We start from the raw sequence: 18,212 nt of genomic DNA, 5'->3' as shown, positions 1-18,212 counted from the left end.
ACTAAAATCAAGATATACCATGTCTACCACTTTGCCCCATCCAGAAGGCTTGCTACCCTGTCAAAGAAAGCTATCAGATTTGTTCTTGACAAATCCATGCTAACTGTTACTTATTACCTTATTATCTTCTAGATGTTTACAAATTGATTTTATTTGCTCCATTATCTTTCCAGGTACAGAAGTTAAGCAGAAGTTATGTGTGAGAATAAGATAAAAGGGGTTTGCTCTTAATGAGAATGCAGATGAACTCCTGCAACAAGGTAAAATATCGCAATAGAATCCTTTTTTTCTTTTTCTTTTTCTTTTTCTTTTTTTTTTTTTTAAATTCATGCCTCTCTCAAACTCATCCCCTTTACAGTATGGAAGCACCTGGTGCATGCTACTGGAACGTATTTTAGTGAACATATCTTTGGAAGCTCCAAAACTTACTGACTGAACTTTGCACACAGTCCAGGGGTAAAAGCGAGCTGATAAATATCAGTTTGAACAATGAGAAAAACCTCTATAGATTTAAAAAAACAACAACAAATTTGCTATTATTGCTACAAATATTTATCTATTTCCTTTAAACAAATGTGGTGGCACACCTCATAGAATCTATACAATGTCTGGTCTGAGTAAGAGATACAGTAAAGAGACACACTTCAAAGACCTTAGTTTTGATCTTGTTAAATACATTTAACACAACAATAGAAAAATTACATTTCCATAGGGTAGTGTTCATCATTTACCTTGTCCTAAAATTTGCAGGATGAGGGTGTCCATCATATAATGATAAATAATCATACTCCTCTTCTAGAGCAAAAGACTGAAAGACAATCTGTATTCTGTTTCGTTCTTCTGCTATTATTATCCATGTACAGTTTGCACCATTTGGATATCCATATGGGAAGCCAGGACTTTCTATAGTGCCATTAAGACCTTTTAAAGTTCCACCACAGGTATAAATAAACCCTGAAAGAAGAGAAAAGAGTAGATTAATAACATGCTAACAAAGACATACAGTAAAATATGCCAATGGAATTCATGGTCTCTATTAACCAGCAAAATAAATTATTATGACATGCAATTGGCCTATGCTATCTTAGAAGTGACAAAGCTTAGAATATCATTACCATGTACTGTAGAAAGATACATATAATGAAGTCAAATGTCATACAAGCAATATGGAAGGCTCTGGACAACATTTTATAGCAACTATACAGAAATGTGATGTGTTTTTTTTCCCCAACATCTTCTAAGGAAGTTGCTTGTCCATGATTCCTGGCAAAAGGCAAATTTTTGAAGCAGCCAAACAGCAGAAAATTAATGTTCAAGAGGGGAAAACAGTGCAGATTCCCTCACAGCTAATGTTATCATTGAAAAGAAGCGATATCATTATTAAGATGATGAGTTTGGGTGGAATCTTGAATGAAGGGGTAGCAAGCTGCATGTGACTTCATTCAGAAGAGACTGAGATTGTGTCAGTGTGTTGTGGAAAGGAGGCAGAAAAACTGAAACTAGCTAGTCTCTAAGGTGCCACAAGTACTCCTTTTCTTTTTGCGAATACAGACTAACACGGCTGCTACTCTGAAACCTGAAATTATATTTGCTCTCCTGTCAGAGGAACTGTGACCACAATTTGTAATACAGATGCATATTAGGTATAAGATTCTAAGCTGCTCTTGGGCATCAAAATGATGACTGGTCAGGAGTATTTTTTTCCATGAGAGACTAATACAATATTCTTTCTCCAATGATATATGTGTCACCTCCAAATTAGGTTATTGTAATTAACTTTTGGGGGGGCTGTTCCAAAACTAAAGCTAGCATAGAATGTCTCCATCTGGTTGTTAAGTGGATTTTTCCATTGGGAGCACATGATATCAGAGCATAAGGAACTGCATTGGCTGCTAATAGGTTTCTGGGTTGAACTCAGAGTATTACTATTACCTAAGAAAAGTTCACAGCCTGATTACCTGAGAGATTGCCACTCTTCTTGTGCCAGACTGCCACAGCTAAGGCACTTGAGTTGGTCCGCCTTTATTATAAGAGGAAAGGGGCTGCTAGCAGAGTATCATGCATGAGGAGTCCTTCATTTTGGAATTCACTCCTGCATCTCCTTAGTCCAGATCAATTACAAATTAGATTTGTTAGCCCTCCTGGTATCCTCCTAAATCCATCTCCCCGCTCCCTTTCCCCGGGATTTGGGATCAGGGTAAGCGGAGAGTCATAGAGCCATTTGCATTATGGTTTAGTTTTATTTTCTTATACTTGCTGGAAGATATTTAATGTCTCAAAGTGGGATGAGCTACACTTAATATATTTATATTATTTTGTGATTAACCTTATTGTGTATTTTCAATGTATGTAATGTTGCTCAGTAAATAGGATTTGTTCATATTTTGGCATTTATAAATCTAAGTATTGAGACACACAGCTCACATACATATGATTTAACTCATTAAATAATTTTTCTCTCAAGCATGCATGTCGACAAGCATGTGTGTCCACCCCTTCCTCTGAAGCATTATGCAGAAATCTTCTACAAAGATCATGTGATCATCCCATAAAATACATTTCCCTGAGGTTAGTAGTGGGAAGAACAGATTCAGTTTCTTCCCATCGTCTATGTCTAAGTTTACCTCCCTCACTGCTAGATAGAAGCTGGCACTTATGGAACTCCTTTTATTACTATTTTACTTTGCATAGCACCATACCACAGGTGTACAACACCAAAAGAAAGGGAAAGCTCCTCTGTGGAAGGCATTTTGGAATTGCCTTGTCTGGTCTTACAGTCACACCATATGAGGTTTACCAACTGCTGTAAATTAGATCAGAGGATTCATTTTCATGTCACATTTGCCTGCTCACTTTCAGCTGTCAGCAGTTTCCATTGTCAGAAGAGTCTGTTTTATTTATCTCTTCCTGCATCTCTGCTTCATCAACTCGATCTATTTTTAAATCTCATCTGAAAATGATCTTTTATTATTTAACTCAGACTGTATAATTTACCTCTCTAAAAACTTTTGGGATATAGTTTGAATGGAAAAGACTCCACCAAATAAAGCTGAATTATTTACTAGTTATGTGCCACAGAATCCCGGATGAAATTCGCAAAGATCCAGGAGAAGCACAACCTTCTCAGTAACAAGTTTTCTAAAATCTTCATCAGTTTAAGCTTTTCTAACATTGCATCTATACGGGAACTCCATCTTTGAACACAATAGAGGAAGAACATGATGGAGAGCTGCACCTAGCTTTTTCTATTTGTTTTGGGCCAGCTCTAATAATATAGACTAATACATTTGGTTAAAAACAGTAGCAGATTTTAGCAAACATTCTGAAGCTGCACAGAAGTTCATTGTGGGTCACAATGCTGGAAGGAAAAGAACAGCTACTCCCCTCCCTACCCAAATAGGTGAGCCTTGACTTTGCCTCCTCAACTTGCACTAGGTACGAGGTTGTTGAAGATTATTTTCAGCCCCTTCTCCAAAGCAAAAAAGTGGGAACAAGAGAGGATTGAAGTGTGGCCCAAAGTCATCATTCAGTCCCTAGTCTGCTCCTGAGACACTGCCACTATGTGCTGCCCCTTGCTTAGAGATAGCATATATGTTGTCCAATTTCTTTAACATTATTTTGCTTATTAAATACTGTATAAAGCTATACAGGATATGATGAAAAAATCTGTATCTAAACAGGAGATTAAAGTTATCATATTCTAAATGAGGATTTAACTGAAGAGAAACAATGAAATATCATGTAAGATTAAGTGACAGTTAATACTGAAAATAACATTATTAATATTGGGCCTCATTCTGCTTGTATTTTCATCTTTTAAGAATCTACTTTTTCTTCTACATATACATCTATTCTTCCCTCATCCAAGTCCTAATGTAAGTATTCATATTTTGCAAAATGGTGTAATTCTATATTCTCTTTCAGAGAGAGTTAATGGTTACCAGAATGGTAATATACATTGTGTCATAAGACATTTATTCAGTTCTGGAGCATCAAAAACAAAACTGAAGTTTGACTTTGACTAGTTATGCTTTTTTGACCTTTAATATGAGAACATGTCATCAGAATCTATACACCAACTCTTTTAATCTCTGCATTCAGATAATTCATTCTGTAATAATTCTTTACTTGAACTCTTCAACTCTGATGGTCTAACTTGGAACTATTCAACGTGCAATACAAGGTTATTTAATAACTGGCTCTCATTAGATGTTAAAACATCTAAATTATTTACATAAGACATAATTAGTGATGAGATAACACTTAGCACTTTTGTATTGTGGTCTTTTTCATCTGTAGATCTCAGAACTGCACACAGAATTCAAACTGTAAGTATTAGTTGCAAATTATTTCATTCTCATTTCAAGAGAATGGTGTCTCAGACTAGAAAGTCTGCAAAAGGTAAAAGTAAAAAGTGAAGTATTCACTTAATTAAATGTGAAAATGAATATAATCAGAACAATATGCCCTTATTTATTTCTATTAAATTCAGTTTATTTATTCTGATTCTAACTTTTCAATTTGCAAAAGGTTGTTTGCATTGATCATGTTTAATTACATTGTCAAAACATGGTTGACGCACTTCATGGAGCACTGTTCTTGCTCTCGCCACCTTTGCAAGTTCCCTCTCCCTTCCCTCATTAAACATCTGTCATTCACACATGCTTCCTCAGATAATCATTTCATTTCTTCCACAATATTCAGTCTGTCAAACTCTGACTTCTCCAGTGCTGTCAGCTTTGTCCTCCTATTCTTGATTGTCCTCCATTCTGTTGGCTCCATGGTCATAGTCTTCTTCAATTCTGCCCTCTCCCCTACACTTGAATCTTTCATTCCCCTCTCTTAAGACAACATGTGCTTACTCCACACCTATGCTCTTCCTGTTCCTGAAAATGCAATAACTACTCTAACTTTGCCCACTACAAGATTCTTTTCTTTTTCAGTTTTGCCCTGTTCCTAGCCAAAAAATGTGTTCTCTCTCTTTCTCTCTCACATACACACGCGCGTATGCACACGTGCACAAAGTTTCCTTGCCTTCCGAGAACTGCTCTTTTGCTTAACCAGTTTTATAGTGGCATCCATTGTAATAACATGTGGTCAATTCAGTAACATTGATTACCAAAAACCAAGAACAAAACAGTTGCTAACGAAATTAGTGATCCTAAACACAAAATCTTCTCTGTCTCCGTTTACTGCTAGATCTGTACCCAGAATATTGCCACATTAATGTTGGGACAGAATTGAGCCTATTCAGTAGCACATGAGCTCTCCACATGCCTCTGATTTCTTCTCATATATGCCTTCCTTTATCCCAGTCTTTATGGTTAAGGTCTCTTTACATCTGTAATACACATCCCCATCCCTCTAACCTCTTTCTTATCTCCAGCTTCTCACTCTTTCCTCTGTCTCATTACCATCCATCTTCAAACACACATTGTGCTTCCTGTCCTTAAAACCTCCCTCAGTCACATCATCCTTATTCCACTGCATCACCTTACAGCTCTTTCCAAAATCTGTCTACTCACAGAACCAAAATTCCATTCCCAAAACTCTGATCCTCTTCAGTCTAGCTTCCACCCCCTTTACTCAACCAACTGTCCTTCTCCTTGCCATGGCTAAGCAGCACTGTTCCACACTCTGTCTTTGGTCTCTCTATTGCCTTTGACAACATGGACCAATCCCTTCTTCTCAAGGATCATCTCTTCAATTAATTTCAGTGTGACTACTCTTCTGAGTCTCCTCCTACCCCTTTGAAAACTCCTTCAGTGCCACTTTCAATAATTCTTCTTTCTCCCTCCTTCCATGTTGGTGGTGTTCATGTATCAATGCTTGTTCCTCTCCTCCCCCACCCTCTACACTTACTTCTTAGGTGTTCTCACTTGCTTCCATGGTTTCAGCTAACACCTTTACACAGATGTGCCATAAATCTAGCTTTATGGCTGAAATTGGATCTCAGCACTTACATGTCAGTGACAGCTGCCTTAGAAAAAGAAATCCATCCCATTCTGTCTATCTCATCTCCTCTCTCTCCACGGACGACCCACTACCTTTTCAAAATAAATCTCTCATCTTTCTTACTAAACCACATTTCTCTCTAAACTTTCCCTTTTTCCCAGTTGCTCTATTAGTTAACTCCTCTGTCCTCCCTTTAATCAGGACATGCAGTCTTTGTGCCTTCTTGGACTCCTCTCTGCTGTTCCTCCCTCCCCATAACACATACTCTCACCAAGCCCAGTTACCTTCTCTTTGCAACATCTTGAAATCAACCCATTTTCTTTGATTCTATTGCTAAAGACCTGACTCATGCCCTAGTTCTCCTCCATTTTTCCAGAACATTGTGCTATCATAGAAATAAACCTCACTTCCTACCTGTCTTTTTACTGGCTTTCATTCTTCGTACCAAGTTCACACTTCAACTCACTGTCAAGGTCCAACCCCTTCCATCTATTTATCAGATTGAATTTCCTCTTCTTCTTTTCCATGTCCTACATTTTGTATTTCCCTTCAGGACTTTCATTGCTTCTTCCCACTTTCAATTCTGCACCTTTTTCAACCATACCCAATGCTACCATAGTTTCCACCTAAGTAATTCACACAACCTTTCTCCCCTCTTTCAAACCTCTCCTGAAATATCCCTTCTTACAGCTAGCTTTCCACAATCCCAGCAACCTTGTATTTCCAGTATGATGACTGCCCATTTGCAAAAGAAGCCAGGGCAAAGTAAAATCAAATAAAATTATCCATTTCGATTCTACAATAATATTCTCCCAAGAGCAATATTTATATATTTTGGAGTTCTTTTCTCTCTTCCTTCCTTCCCATTTCCTCAGTCACCCTTTCTCTACATTTAAACTAAGCTCTTTGTTCCAGTGGACATGTCCATTGCTTTTATGGAGACAATATAAACGCTGCTAAAATGTCAGAGATCCTATGTTTGTAAAATGTAAAAAATAAACTGTTCAGATCTGCTCTTAAAACTTTCAGTAGAGTCAAGATTTTTTAAAATTAGCCACATTGCCTTTTCATTTCATCTTTGTGCCGCAAAGCACTAAAAGTGTTCTTCAATTGTTTTGTTACTCATGGACAAGGAGTGGTGTTGGAGTGTTTCCTTTCTGCAAGCTTATCAGAAATTGCACTAATTTGTTGACATAATAGAATTTCTCTAATAAATAAAACTACATCCAAGAGAAGAATTTTTTTAGGAATTTAGCTTCTAATCTATTATTCATAACCATTTTAAAGCTATAGCAAAGACAATTAAGCTCTTCTGAAGATATTGGGCTAAATTCATGCCTCTCGCAGGGAGCAGGGATGAAAGAGGCCAGTTCTGTTCCAGTATTTGTTGGCACTGGCTTAAAATATTGTGGCCAATTCAATGACTTCCTAGAGGAATTCCTATGTGCCCATACTATGAAGTAAAGTATCCTCTCCCACCTGATTAGAACCCTATTTGAGAGCAACAGTGCCTTCCAAAGGGGTAAATTCTCCTCTCTGGTTCAATAGACTTAGCTAGCTATTGCTGGTTCCATTTCAAATCAACAGAAGTCTAACACAAGGCTTGATTCACAGATCTGAAGTAGACTCCCTGTACTTCCAACTGAAAGAGATAGGTTCCCCTCAGGTAAACATTCTTTCCTCTCCTATAACTTTTCTATTAGAGAACCAGCACACCACCTTTAGTATATCAGGTTCAAAAGAATTTCAGCGTCTCCCACATGCCCTGTCCCATATCTAGGCTGATGCCACCTTTCTTTGGGCCAGATGGCAAGAGGCCTTTCCTCACCTATATAGAGATGGAAGGGTACCCAAGAAGACTCTGCCCCTCCTTGAGGGGCTGTGCAAGACTTCAAAAAAGAAGGTCCCTGCATTCTGAGAAGCACAGGAACTGCTCACTCCTACTCCACCCCAGGAAGGAGGAGGCTGAAAAAGGAGCCAGAAAGGAGCCTCCATCCTCCCTACCAATCCTTGTTCACCAGAACTACTCTGAATTAGAGTTGTGTAAATAATGGATTTTTTGATTTTCTGAAAATTCTGAAAAATAATTACCCTCAGCCCCATTTTGGTCAGACAAAAGGTTTTGCTTTGACAAAAATCAAAAGGTTTTGTCTTGATCTTAACCATTTTTAAATGTTTTTGATTTTTTTAAAATATAATGAAATGAATTTGTGGAACAATGTCATTTCAAACTGACAAATCAAAGTATTTCATTTAGACAAAATGTTGAAATAAAATGTTTTATTTGTGTCAGTTTTCCTAAATTGCTTAGGTTGGAGAGGGAAAAAACCCTTAAAATTTTCAGAAAAAATCCAGTCTTCCACTGCTTTCCCTTCCACTTCCTTTTCTCCCTATACTCAGAGGGACGTTAATGAGCCACTTCACTTTGAATGGTCCCTTGAAATATGTGTTAAGAATTTATGCTAAATAAATTTTTCCACCTTGTATTTAGCTGTGATGCTCTGAGTAGGGGCTAGGGGCTACCCTAGGAATGCTACACTGGCACAGCTGCACAGATGCAGCTGTGTTGCTGTAGCGCATCTGGTGAAGACACTCTGTGCCGACAGGAGAGAGATCTCCCATCAGCATAACTCCACCTCTACCAGAGGCAGTAACTATGTCAGTGGGAGAAGCTCTACTCTGCACCCAGCTTGACTCTGAATTAGAAAGAGTCATAATAATCCAAAATGTTAAATCTGTGAAAAATGGTAAAGATTTTACCTGTTTTTCAGCGGTCTAAATGGACCTTTTTGTGTGTGTCAGAGGGGAGGGAGGGGAGACTTGCAATTTATTTATTTATTTATTTATTTTTTAATTGAAACCATTGCTGACTTTTTCAGTGACTGAAGACTGGGGTCTCGGTAAACAAAAAATGTCAACAAGTTTTATGATGTATACAAATATAAATATCAATAAAATTGTCATGAGACATATTTTTCATAAGAAACTATTTTTCATTTCCCAAGAAAGCCCTTTTCAACAACAACAAAAACAACAACAAACCTGTTGTTTGAAAAATGTCACCTACTTCTTTTACCATTCCAGACATGTGAAAAGCTTAAATCAGCTGTTACTGGCAGAGAAAGATGGTCACCTATTTCTCCCTGAAAACACCCACCTCCCACCTCCTCTACACAGTCACATTATACTGGCCCTAGTCATCCCTTCAGGACTTAGTACTCTTTTTCTGTTCTGTTTAGATTCTAACAGTTCCCCAACCGCCATGAGATGAAATCCAGTCCCCCAAAGAAGTCAGTGGCAAAACTCCCAGCCTTTCATCCCTGGTGTCTGAGCATCCTTCATTCCTAGAGAATTTCAGAAATTCTTCCCCATTTCCCACAGATATTTTTCGCCTGTCTTTTGGATCAGAGACCCACTGTTCCAAATAGTCGCCTCCTTCTTCATATTAATGGAGAAGTGTAATCTTGCTATTGTGCCTAACATCTGGGTGACAGAACTAGACATAAAAATAAGCCAGAGCATTTGGAATCTCATCACACAGAACATTACAAATCCCCTCTGGGCAAGACAGATTGTAACATATGCTGCCAAATCTGAAGGGGAATCCTGTTATATATGTCTGGGGAGATGGTAGATAGGTATTAAATTTTTGGAAAGACGATAAAGATTTGAAATCATTTAGTTGCTGGCCTCAATCTCATTCAGCCCCCTGCATCTTTCCCCTGGGTATAATAATAGCAACCTTAAACTATGATCTCCCCACTTCAAGAGCTGTAAATCCTGAAAGCTGCTTTATTAATGGCCAGAAAAATCCTTCTACTTCTGAAGTGGAAGATACCCACTACAATTGAACATCTACAATTTGTGACAGGGTCGGGCCAGATGGCTACAGGCAGATATATTAGCCCCAAGTTAAGTAGGTCCCTTTTCCCTGGGTAAGGTAACAGGGGCGGTTCCAGAACAATCAGCTACCTTCTGGAGACAATTAAGACAGACAGGCTGATTAGAACACCTGCAGCCAATCAAGAAGCTGTTAGAATCAATTAAGGCAGGCTAATCAGGGCACCTGGGTTTAAAAAGGAGCTCACTTCAGTTTGTGGTGCGCATGTGAGGAGCTGGAAGCAAGAGGTACTAGGAGCTGAGAGTGAGAACGTGGACTGTTGGAGGACTGAGGAGTACAAGCATTATCAGACACCAGGAGAAAGTTCCTATGGTGAGAATAAAGAAGGTGTTGGGAGGAGGCCATGGGGAAGTAGCCCAAGGAGTTGTAGGTGTCGCACAGCTGTTCCAGGAGGCACTCTAGACAGCTGCATTCCACAGGGCCCTGGGCTGGAACCCGGAGTAGGGGGCAGGCCCGGGTTCCCCCCAAACCTTCCAACTCCTGGTCAGACACAGGAGGAATCGACCTAGACTCTGGGTTCAGAAAAACGGCCAAGCTGAGGGCTGCCGTGAAGCTCCAAGGCAAGCAAATCTGCCAATACGTGCAAGACCCACTCTGAAACAAGGTAGAGGAGGAACTTTGTCACAAATTGAAGATTAGTACAGTAGTCTCAGCAGCTTGGCAGCCATAAAAAGAATAGCTTATCAAAGACAAGACTGAAAATAAATAAATAAAGACTTCATTTCTGATTACACAGTTATTGTCCCCTGTGCTAGGAAATGAACACATGCCCTGTAATACAAGAGCAGTTGCACAATATAGATTCTATTAGTTATTTCATTGTCACAGTTCCCTCTCAGCAATGCTAACAAAGAAGCCAAAGGGCCTAACTAGTCTTCAGTGTAACATGTAAAAAGTGTTATTGTTTATCATTAAAACAGGAAGATTTTTTTTCATTTTTTTAAACACTGTCTGGTTTAGTTCTACTGAAGAGCCAGGAAAAGGGGTAAGAGAGATTGCTATCAGCACACTGAGCTCCTAGGATAGACTGGAGTATTTCTGTGGATTTTAGAAATACCATATTGTGATTTGCATGGAGTTCTCCAACTCCTAATTAGTCCCCAAATATCGTATCTTAGAGCAAAATTTATGAGTTAATTAATAAAATAGTAAGCCTTTTGAACAACCAGACCCTGTTTCCATCCTTGTCATTTGCATTAAAGGCAGTTGTAGGTTATTGCCAAAACCAAAGAACCATGTAATAGTGGGATCCATTTGAACCTTCTGACATTTAATTGAGTCCTAAAGCATTATATACACTAGGCTGACAATTAAGCTACATTAAAATAACTTGGATGCCCATTATACTCAGGACATTTATATCAAACAAACCAATTTCACATAAAAGTGTTTTAAGTATAAATTACTAGTGTTTGTTTGCAGTTCTATCATGATCATCCTATTGGCCTCCCTCTGAGCTTGATGGGGAGGCACCACTCCCCTCTCCTGGTGGGCGGAGACAAGTTGGGCCTGCCTCCCATACTGGAAGCAGAGGGGAAGGACGGGAAGGATAAGAGGCGGGCCTTTCAGCTCAGTTGGGCTGGAGCCAGATGTCTCTAGCCCACTGCAGGCTTCCAGCTCCACTACTGAGCCATGTAGCACCCTGACCCCAGAGGAGACAGAGTGCGGTGAGGAGCTGCTGGGTCTGCCCGCTGCCATTTACTCAGAGAAGACTGAGGAATCAGAGACTGACAGAGCCCTGCCAATGGACTGTGTTAGGAAATAGTCCAAGGAATACAGACATTAGTCTAGTGGTGCTGTCACAATAGGAGTTTGCATTGTGGTAGGATCCCTGCTGACTCAGTGGCAGGATCCCTCACCACTGTTAGATCCCCGGGGTAGGACCTGGTGGACTAGGGTGGGCCTGGGTCCTCCTACCACCTGCTGCCAACCCCACCTCTGGGTTGGCGGCCTACTCAACTAGGCCTGACGGCTTGTGCTTTGTGTATTTGCGATCTGCTCTAGCCAGAAGGTTGGCTAAAGACTGCTCCCTGGTCTGCCCTGCCCAGAGCATCAGAGTCCAAGACTGTATAAATTGCTGTCTGCCCCTCCAGGAGGTTTGGGCCATAGACTGATTAGCGCTCAGCCCAGTTAAAGGGCCAGAAGCCTACAAATTGACCATTTATTGTGTGATATAGTGAGGCAAAATGGCCTCCCTCCGACCTTGATGGGGAGGGATGACCAGCGGCTGCTACAGGTGGTACATGCAATTGTGTTAGTTTCAATTAACATTATTTCCTTAAAGAAGAGACTTTCATATCTTGCTTCAAAATGTAAGAGCATATCCTATTGCTGCCTCCAGGTTCATGGAAGGTTCCAGTTACAAACCAGAGTACTTTTACAGCCTCTACACAGCAGAACTTGGAAGCTCTCTGGAAAATCTCCACCTGCTTCATATGCCGCAAAGCCCAACTCTTTAGGACTCCGCTTGAAGCAAAGCTTAGAGGAATAGCATTTGAAGTTTATGGTTTGGCTAAACTATTCACAGCCTTAACCTTTGCATTCTTTCCCAGGCAAATGCTACAATTCCTATTTAAGAAGCTGGACCAGTCAGACTACAGCAACTAAGAAGTTTAATATCAGATCATAGAATATCAGGGTTAGGAGAGACCTCAGGAGGTCATCTAGTCCAACCCCCTGGTCAAAGCAGAACCAATCTCCAATTTTTGCCCCCAATCCCTAAATGGCCCCCTCAAGGATTGAACTCACAACCCTGGGTTTAGCAGGCCAATGCTCAAATCACTGAGCTATCCCTCCCCCAATGATGTCGTGTCCTGATGGATAAGTTAGTGTTGTGAACAGAATGGATAAGAAATTAGTCTTGGTTTGGATCTTAGACCATGTTTATTGTAAGGAAACAATCCTGGCATAGCTATGCCAGCATAACTCTATCGTGTAGAAGCAGCCTACAGTGACAGAAGAGTATTTTCCATCACTGTAAGAACACCACCTCCCTGACTGATGATAGCTAGGTTGACAGAAGAATGCTTCCTGGTTTCTACACCAGGGGTTAGGTCAGCATAGCTACAGAGCTCAGGGTCTGAAAAATCCACACCCTGAGTACCATAATTATGTTGATATACACCAGGCCTATGGCAGCACTAATGGAATGTAGAAGAGGTCCTTACAGAAAGCTACAGCAAAAGTAACTTGCTAAGATATTACATACATTTAGTAGTATTCTTTTAAATTAAAGTTAAAATGGCCAGAAGATGTAATTACAGATTTCACATTAATTGGCATATAGCAGAATAGTAAATGTAACACTGAATTTAGTTACATTTTATTTAAAACCCAGAGAAAAAGCACCAGCTTCAGTACATCACATCTGGTTATTTGGAATCCAGCAGCAGTCTCAGACAGCTGACAGGGAGTAAGATACTGCAAAACTAAGTCACCCAGCATAGCTAGTTAAGTAATTGATTTGAGAAAGTAGCATGTGATCTTTTATAAGTGGATATATTTCCCTCTGAAGCATCAGAGGTTGCCTTCCTCCCTTGAGTTCGGCTAAGATGAGATTTAAAACAAAACAAAAAAAGCAGCAAACGACCAAAAAAGTTCCAGGAAGTAATCAAGTATGAGCTAAACATAATCAAATAAATATTGGTGGTGGATTGAAGTGAGCCTCAACAAGGTTAGAAAAGGCTTGGAAGACTGAGTGATAAGAGATTTAAGAGAAAATTGAGGAGATGCTGCTTTAAGGGAGTTCTGCCAATAGAAATAAAAAAATCTATGAAAAGGGAAAGGGGGAGCTCTCCATGATTACCCTTTCTGTACTCAATCTTCCTATACTCACAAATGCCTTCTTTATGAAAAGAGACACCCCTCAACATGAGGTCAGATTTGTTTTAGACGTAAGCAACCTAAAAAGCCTGTCATTCACAAAACTGGGATTGCCTTTTTTTAAAAAAATCAAGTTTCTAAGAAGAAACCTAAAAACTCCTGCTTTGGATTCTCCTTGAAATTTCTCTGAAAGACAGACATAGGCAAAAGCAAAAGCAAAAAAAAAAAAAAAAAAAAAAAGTGTTGTACTATTAACTCACTGCCTACTTGTCAAAACAACATTCTGGAGTAGCTAGTTATTACTATTTTCTATACAGAAGAGAGTCTTCTAATTCTGCTGCAAATTAGAAGTCATATTTTACTGAATTTTCATCTTTTTAAAAAGGTAGGTTCTCACGAGGCTGCAATAGCTTTAAAGAAGAGGTGCAAATACTTACCATTTATGTCACTGTTACAAAAGATGCTATTGGCCTTTGGCTACTACAGTTATAATACACTAACATTAATTTGCAATTGCATTTGATTAATTGTCCAAGGCAGCAAAATTCAGTGTTGAATGTATTTGGGAAGCACAATGAGAAGGTCTATTGGCACAGGAAAGAGAGAAATGTCTGCTCCTAGACAGAAATTGAACAAATATGATGTAAATAATAAGGTTTTTTTCTTCCGGCTGTTGTTATGATAAACAAAAAACAAACTAAATCATAGAATCATAGAATATCAGGGTTGGAAGGGACCTCAGGAGGTCATTTAGTCCAACCCCCTGCTCAAAGCAGGACCGATCCCCAACTAAATCATCCCAGCCAGGGTTTTCTCAAGCCTGACCTTAAAAACTTCTAGGGAAGGGGATTCCACCACCTCCCTAGGTAACACATTCCAGTGTTTCACCACCCTCCTAGTGAAAAAGTTTTTCCTAATATCCAACCTAAATCTCCCCCACTGCAACTTGAGACCATTACTCCTTGTTCTGTCATCTGCTACCACTGAGAACAGTCTAGATCCATCCTCTTTAGAACCCCCTTTCAGGTAGTTGAAAGCAGCTATCAAATGCCCTCTCATTCTTCTCTTCCACAGACTAAACATCCCCAGTTCCCTCAGCCTCTCCTCATAAGTCATGTGTTCCAGTCCCCTAATCATTTTTGTTGCCCTCCGCTGGACTCTTTCCAATTTTTCCACATCCCTCTTGTAGTGTGGGGCCCAAAACTGGACACAGTACTCCAGATGAGGCCTCACCAATGTCGAATAGAGGGGAACGATCACGTCCCTTGATCTGCTGGCAATGCCCCTACTTATACATCCCAAAATGCCATTGGCCTTCTTGGCAACAAGGGCACACTGTTGACTCAACTAGGGCACACTGTTGACTCACAAGGACACACTGTTGATACCTTTAATGTAAAGGGCCATAGACTCTAAAGCCTATTTGACTCCAATGTGAAGGACTTGACACTAGGCTGGCTCTCTGACACTGCTCTGCTAAAGATCAAAGAAGGATTGAAATAGCTTAAAGGAGAGAGAGTGTGGTCAGAGACGTTCAAGCAGCAGCATCTTTGCTCATTTTTTTTCCTATAATTTCAAGCATATGAACTTGGGGATCTTACAGCCAAGTATGTATTTTATATCATTAATAATTTTAATAGGATTTTTCTTTTATTACCAGTACTTTATCATGTTTTTACTCATAGCATGGGGAGCATTGAGTTGTTTTTGATAAATTTGCTTTGGTTAAGATCCCAAAAGATACCTCTTATGAGAATCAGATGGGAAAATGAAGGGACAACTGCCCTGGAGCATCCAGGCCTTAACTGGGTTGCCACAAGGATTCAGAGCTCATTGGGATTTTCTTCCCCTTCATTAAAAGTTTTGGGGTTTTGCTGAAAAACTGAAAACCTTACAACCAAAATCTTTCATTTTAAGACCAAAATCTTTCAACAAAAAAAATGATTTGTCCATCAAAAAAGGTTTTCATAAAGAAAAACACTTCAACCAATGCTAGTTTTTTTACGACACATTTTTTGTATTGTGGCTGTGCCCAGAACAACAACATCAATTACCATTGCTGTAGGCACAGTACCAACTGGTATTAAGACACATTTCTTGCTCCAAGAGTATGCAATCCAGGTCCATTGCAGAATAACGTTTTATGTCCATTCTGGCTATTAAAGTAATAAATGATGTACCATGAGTTCCTCTAATTGTGGCACTAGCAATAGTTCTTTCTGAAGTATTAATGGGTTCCTTTGCTTTTTCATTTGCTCATAACTTTTCAAGATGATTCACCTTTGAGCTGAAATTTTTCATGCTTCATTGGTGCCAGAAGGCAGACAAAATTTGCTGTTGTTGCTGGGGAGGGTTGTTTTGGTCACTTTTTAAAGTTTGAGCAAAATCCCAGCAGCCATTTTTTGAGTTTGAAGAGGGAGAAGAAAATAACTCACCTCTTCTCGAGATAAAGCTTTTCAGGCTTTAAAAAATTCTTACTAGTAGATTTCTTACTCTTAGTAATCAAACTAGTCTACAGCAAAAATCTGCAGGGGTTACTGAGGAGTAACACCTGTGACAGGTGGAGGAAAGACTAAAAATAGAGTTACAAACAAATGAAGTTTCAGTCACTCAAGTATAATCAGGAGACATTTGCTGAGATTTTCAACTTCAAACAAAATACTCTCTGTTTTTGGATATCACTAAGGCTGTGTTCATTTTTGTACTATAAAAGCACGGCTCTGTACAAAGATATGATGCATGACAGGTCCCGCCCCAAAGAGCTTACAATCTGGGAGGTAAATTAACAGAGGGGTGACCTGACTAAGTCACACAGGCTGCAGGAGGGTAGACCCAGGAACAAAACCCAGGTCTGCAGTTTCCCAATCTACTGCTCTACCTACTGGTCCACACTGCATCTCTGCTGAACTCAGGAATTTCTGAAAAATATTCACAATAGTGACACCAAATAGAAGCCTAACCATGGGCAAGTCTTTCACATCTGGACCAGTAACCATTAAGTTAATTAAGCCTTCTGAAAATGGTTTTAATTAATAGAGATTAAAATGCTAGAAGACCTTGGAGGCAATCAGTGTGACTAAACTGGTGTTATCAGTGATGGGAAGAATCTGGGGTTAAATTGTCTAGTGTATATATGGTCTCAGTGGGCAGGGCTAGTTGTTCCTTCTCTCTGATGAGCCCGTTAAGGATGGTGCTGTACTAGGACTATTGCAGGAAGGGGATTTTAAATGTCTCGTTGAACCAAAGTAAGATCTTAAAAGAAAGTGTCTCCATGCCAGGGACAGAAGAAAGTCCCCTCATAGAAAAACTCATTTTTATTAGTCTTCTACCAGTAACAAGTGATCCTCTCCCATACAGTTTCTGACAAAGTGTTAATTTTAAATGTGGTGTATAAACAGCCTAGGAAATAAGACTAGGTGAGGAAGCAAGGGTGGGCACACTCTTGTAGAAATAGTGCTGTTACAGAAGGAGAACTCACAGTCAGCTGTGGAGGAGCTTAATGAATACGTCTAAGTTGAGAAAGCAAACATAGAAGTAATAGAGTCCAGAGAAATTAAAATAAGGGATCTACAGTATCCAGATATAGCTTGGATGTAGCTATGTAACACAATATGTAAGATTCAATATGAATACAGTTACTCCTCTGCTTTAATAAATCATATTTGCAAATACCAGATTTAATTGTTGGCTAGACTGAGATCTTTTCATTTGTATGTGTTAAGGGAAACAGATATATGTTTATAGTGTATATTATCACCTGATAGGAGTAGAGGGAGATTCAAACATCCTTAGTTCTTTAGAAATGTCTTGTACATAACAACTTAAAGTACACCACTCATCAGAAAAAAAAAATCCATTGTTCGTTAGTCTTATAACAGCAACAGCAACCTTGACACAGGACATTTCCTGAAGATTAATGACCAACTGGTGTTTAATGGCCCAAGGCAAAGCCATCAACTCTTCCCTGCCAGTCATTAATCCTCAGCAATGCCCTGGACCTTTTGTTATCACTTTAATAACACACATCATTTTACACAAAAAATGTGACTCTTGCATCTTTAATTGATGTGCTACCCAGCTTCCGCTTTGTCATCATGCGTTACTGAATGTGTGTTGTCCATTTTCCAGCACCGCTCTGTGCTTTTGATAACTAACATCTCTGAAATTAATCAGCATCCTATAGGTCTCAAAATGTAAGCAACAAGACTGCTGGCTTGCCACGAATAATCATAATATGCAATATAAAATATCTGCAAGAGGAAAGACATTACCTTTGAACAAACAAATGTAGTGAGATAAATTATTGCAGTACGAAAATGCACAGACATCTAAAGACCTACCAATCTGCACTTTACTCCGCTGTGTGAGCATGAGAGAAAAAAAGACTGTATATCTGCATTTCTTTGTGACTACTCAAAGTAAATCGGTTACATCCTGGGAACTGATCATCATTCCAGTAATAAGATGCATTAACTAATGGAAGTATTAGTATGGAAGTGTTGTGGGGGGGTTATATTCATAAGTATACAATAGT

General features: G+C 39.4%; 1 protein-coding gene across 3 annotated transcripts in view; it reads right to left on the bottom strand.

The window, feature by feature from the left end:
- The window catches only part of CSMD3 (CUB and Sushi multiple domains 3), a 1,168,908-nt gene that overhangs the window by 1,047,894 nt on the left and 102,802 nt on the right, over positions 1-18,212 (bottom strand). For all 3 annotated transcript variants that reach the window (XM_077808852.1, XM_077808853.1, XM_077808854.1), the window contains exon 2: positions 732-954. In XM_077808852.1, coding sequence (XP_077664978.1) covers positions 732-954 — 223 coding nt within the window. The remainder of the gene's footprint in view (positions 1-731; positions 955-18,212) is intronic.

Source organism: Eretmochelys imbricata, chromosome 2 (genome assembly GCF_965152235.1).
Source record: "Eretmochelys imbricata isolate rEreImb1 chromosome 2, rEreImb1.hap1, whole genome shotgun sequence".
NCBI classification, from domain to species: Eukaryota; Metazoa; Chordata; order Testudines; family Cheloniidae; genus Eretmochelys; species Eretmochelys imbricata.
This window is presented reverse-complemented; position numbering and strand designations above follow the sequence as displayed.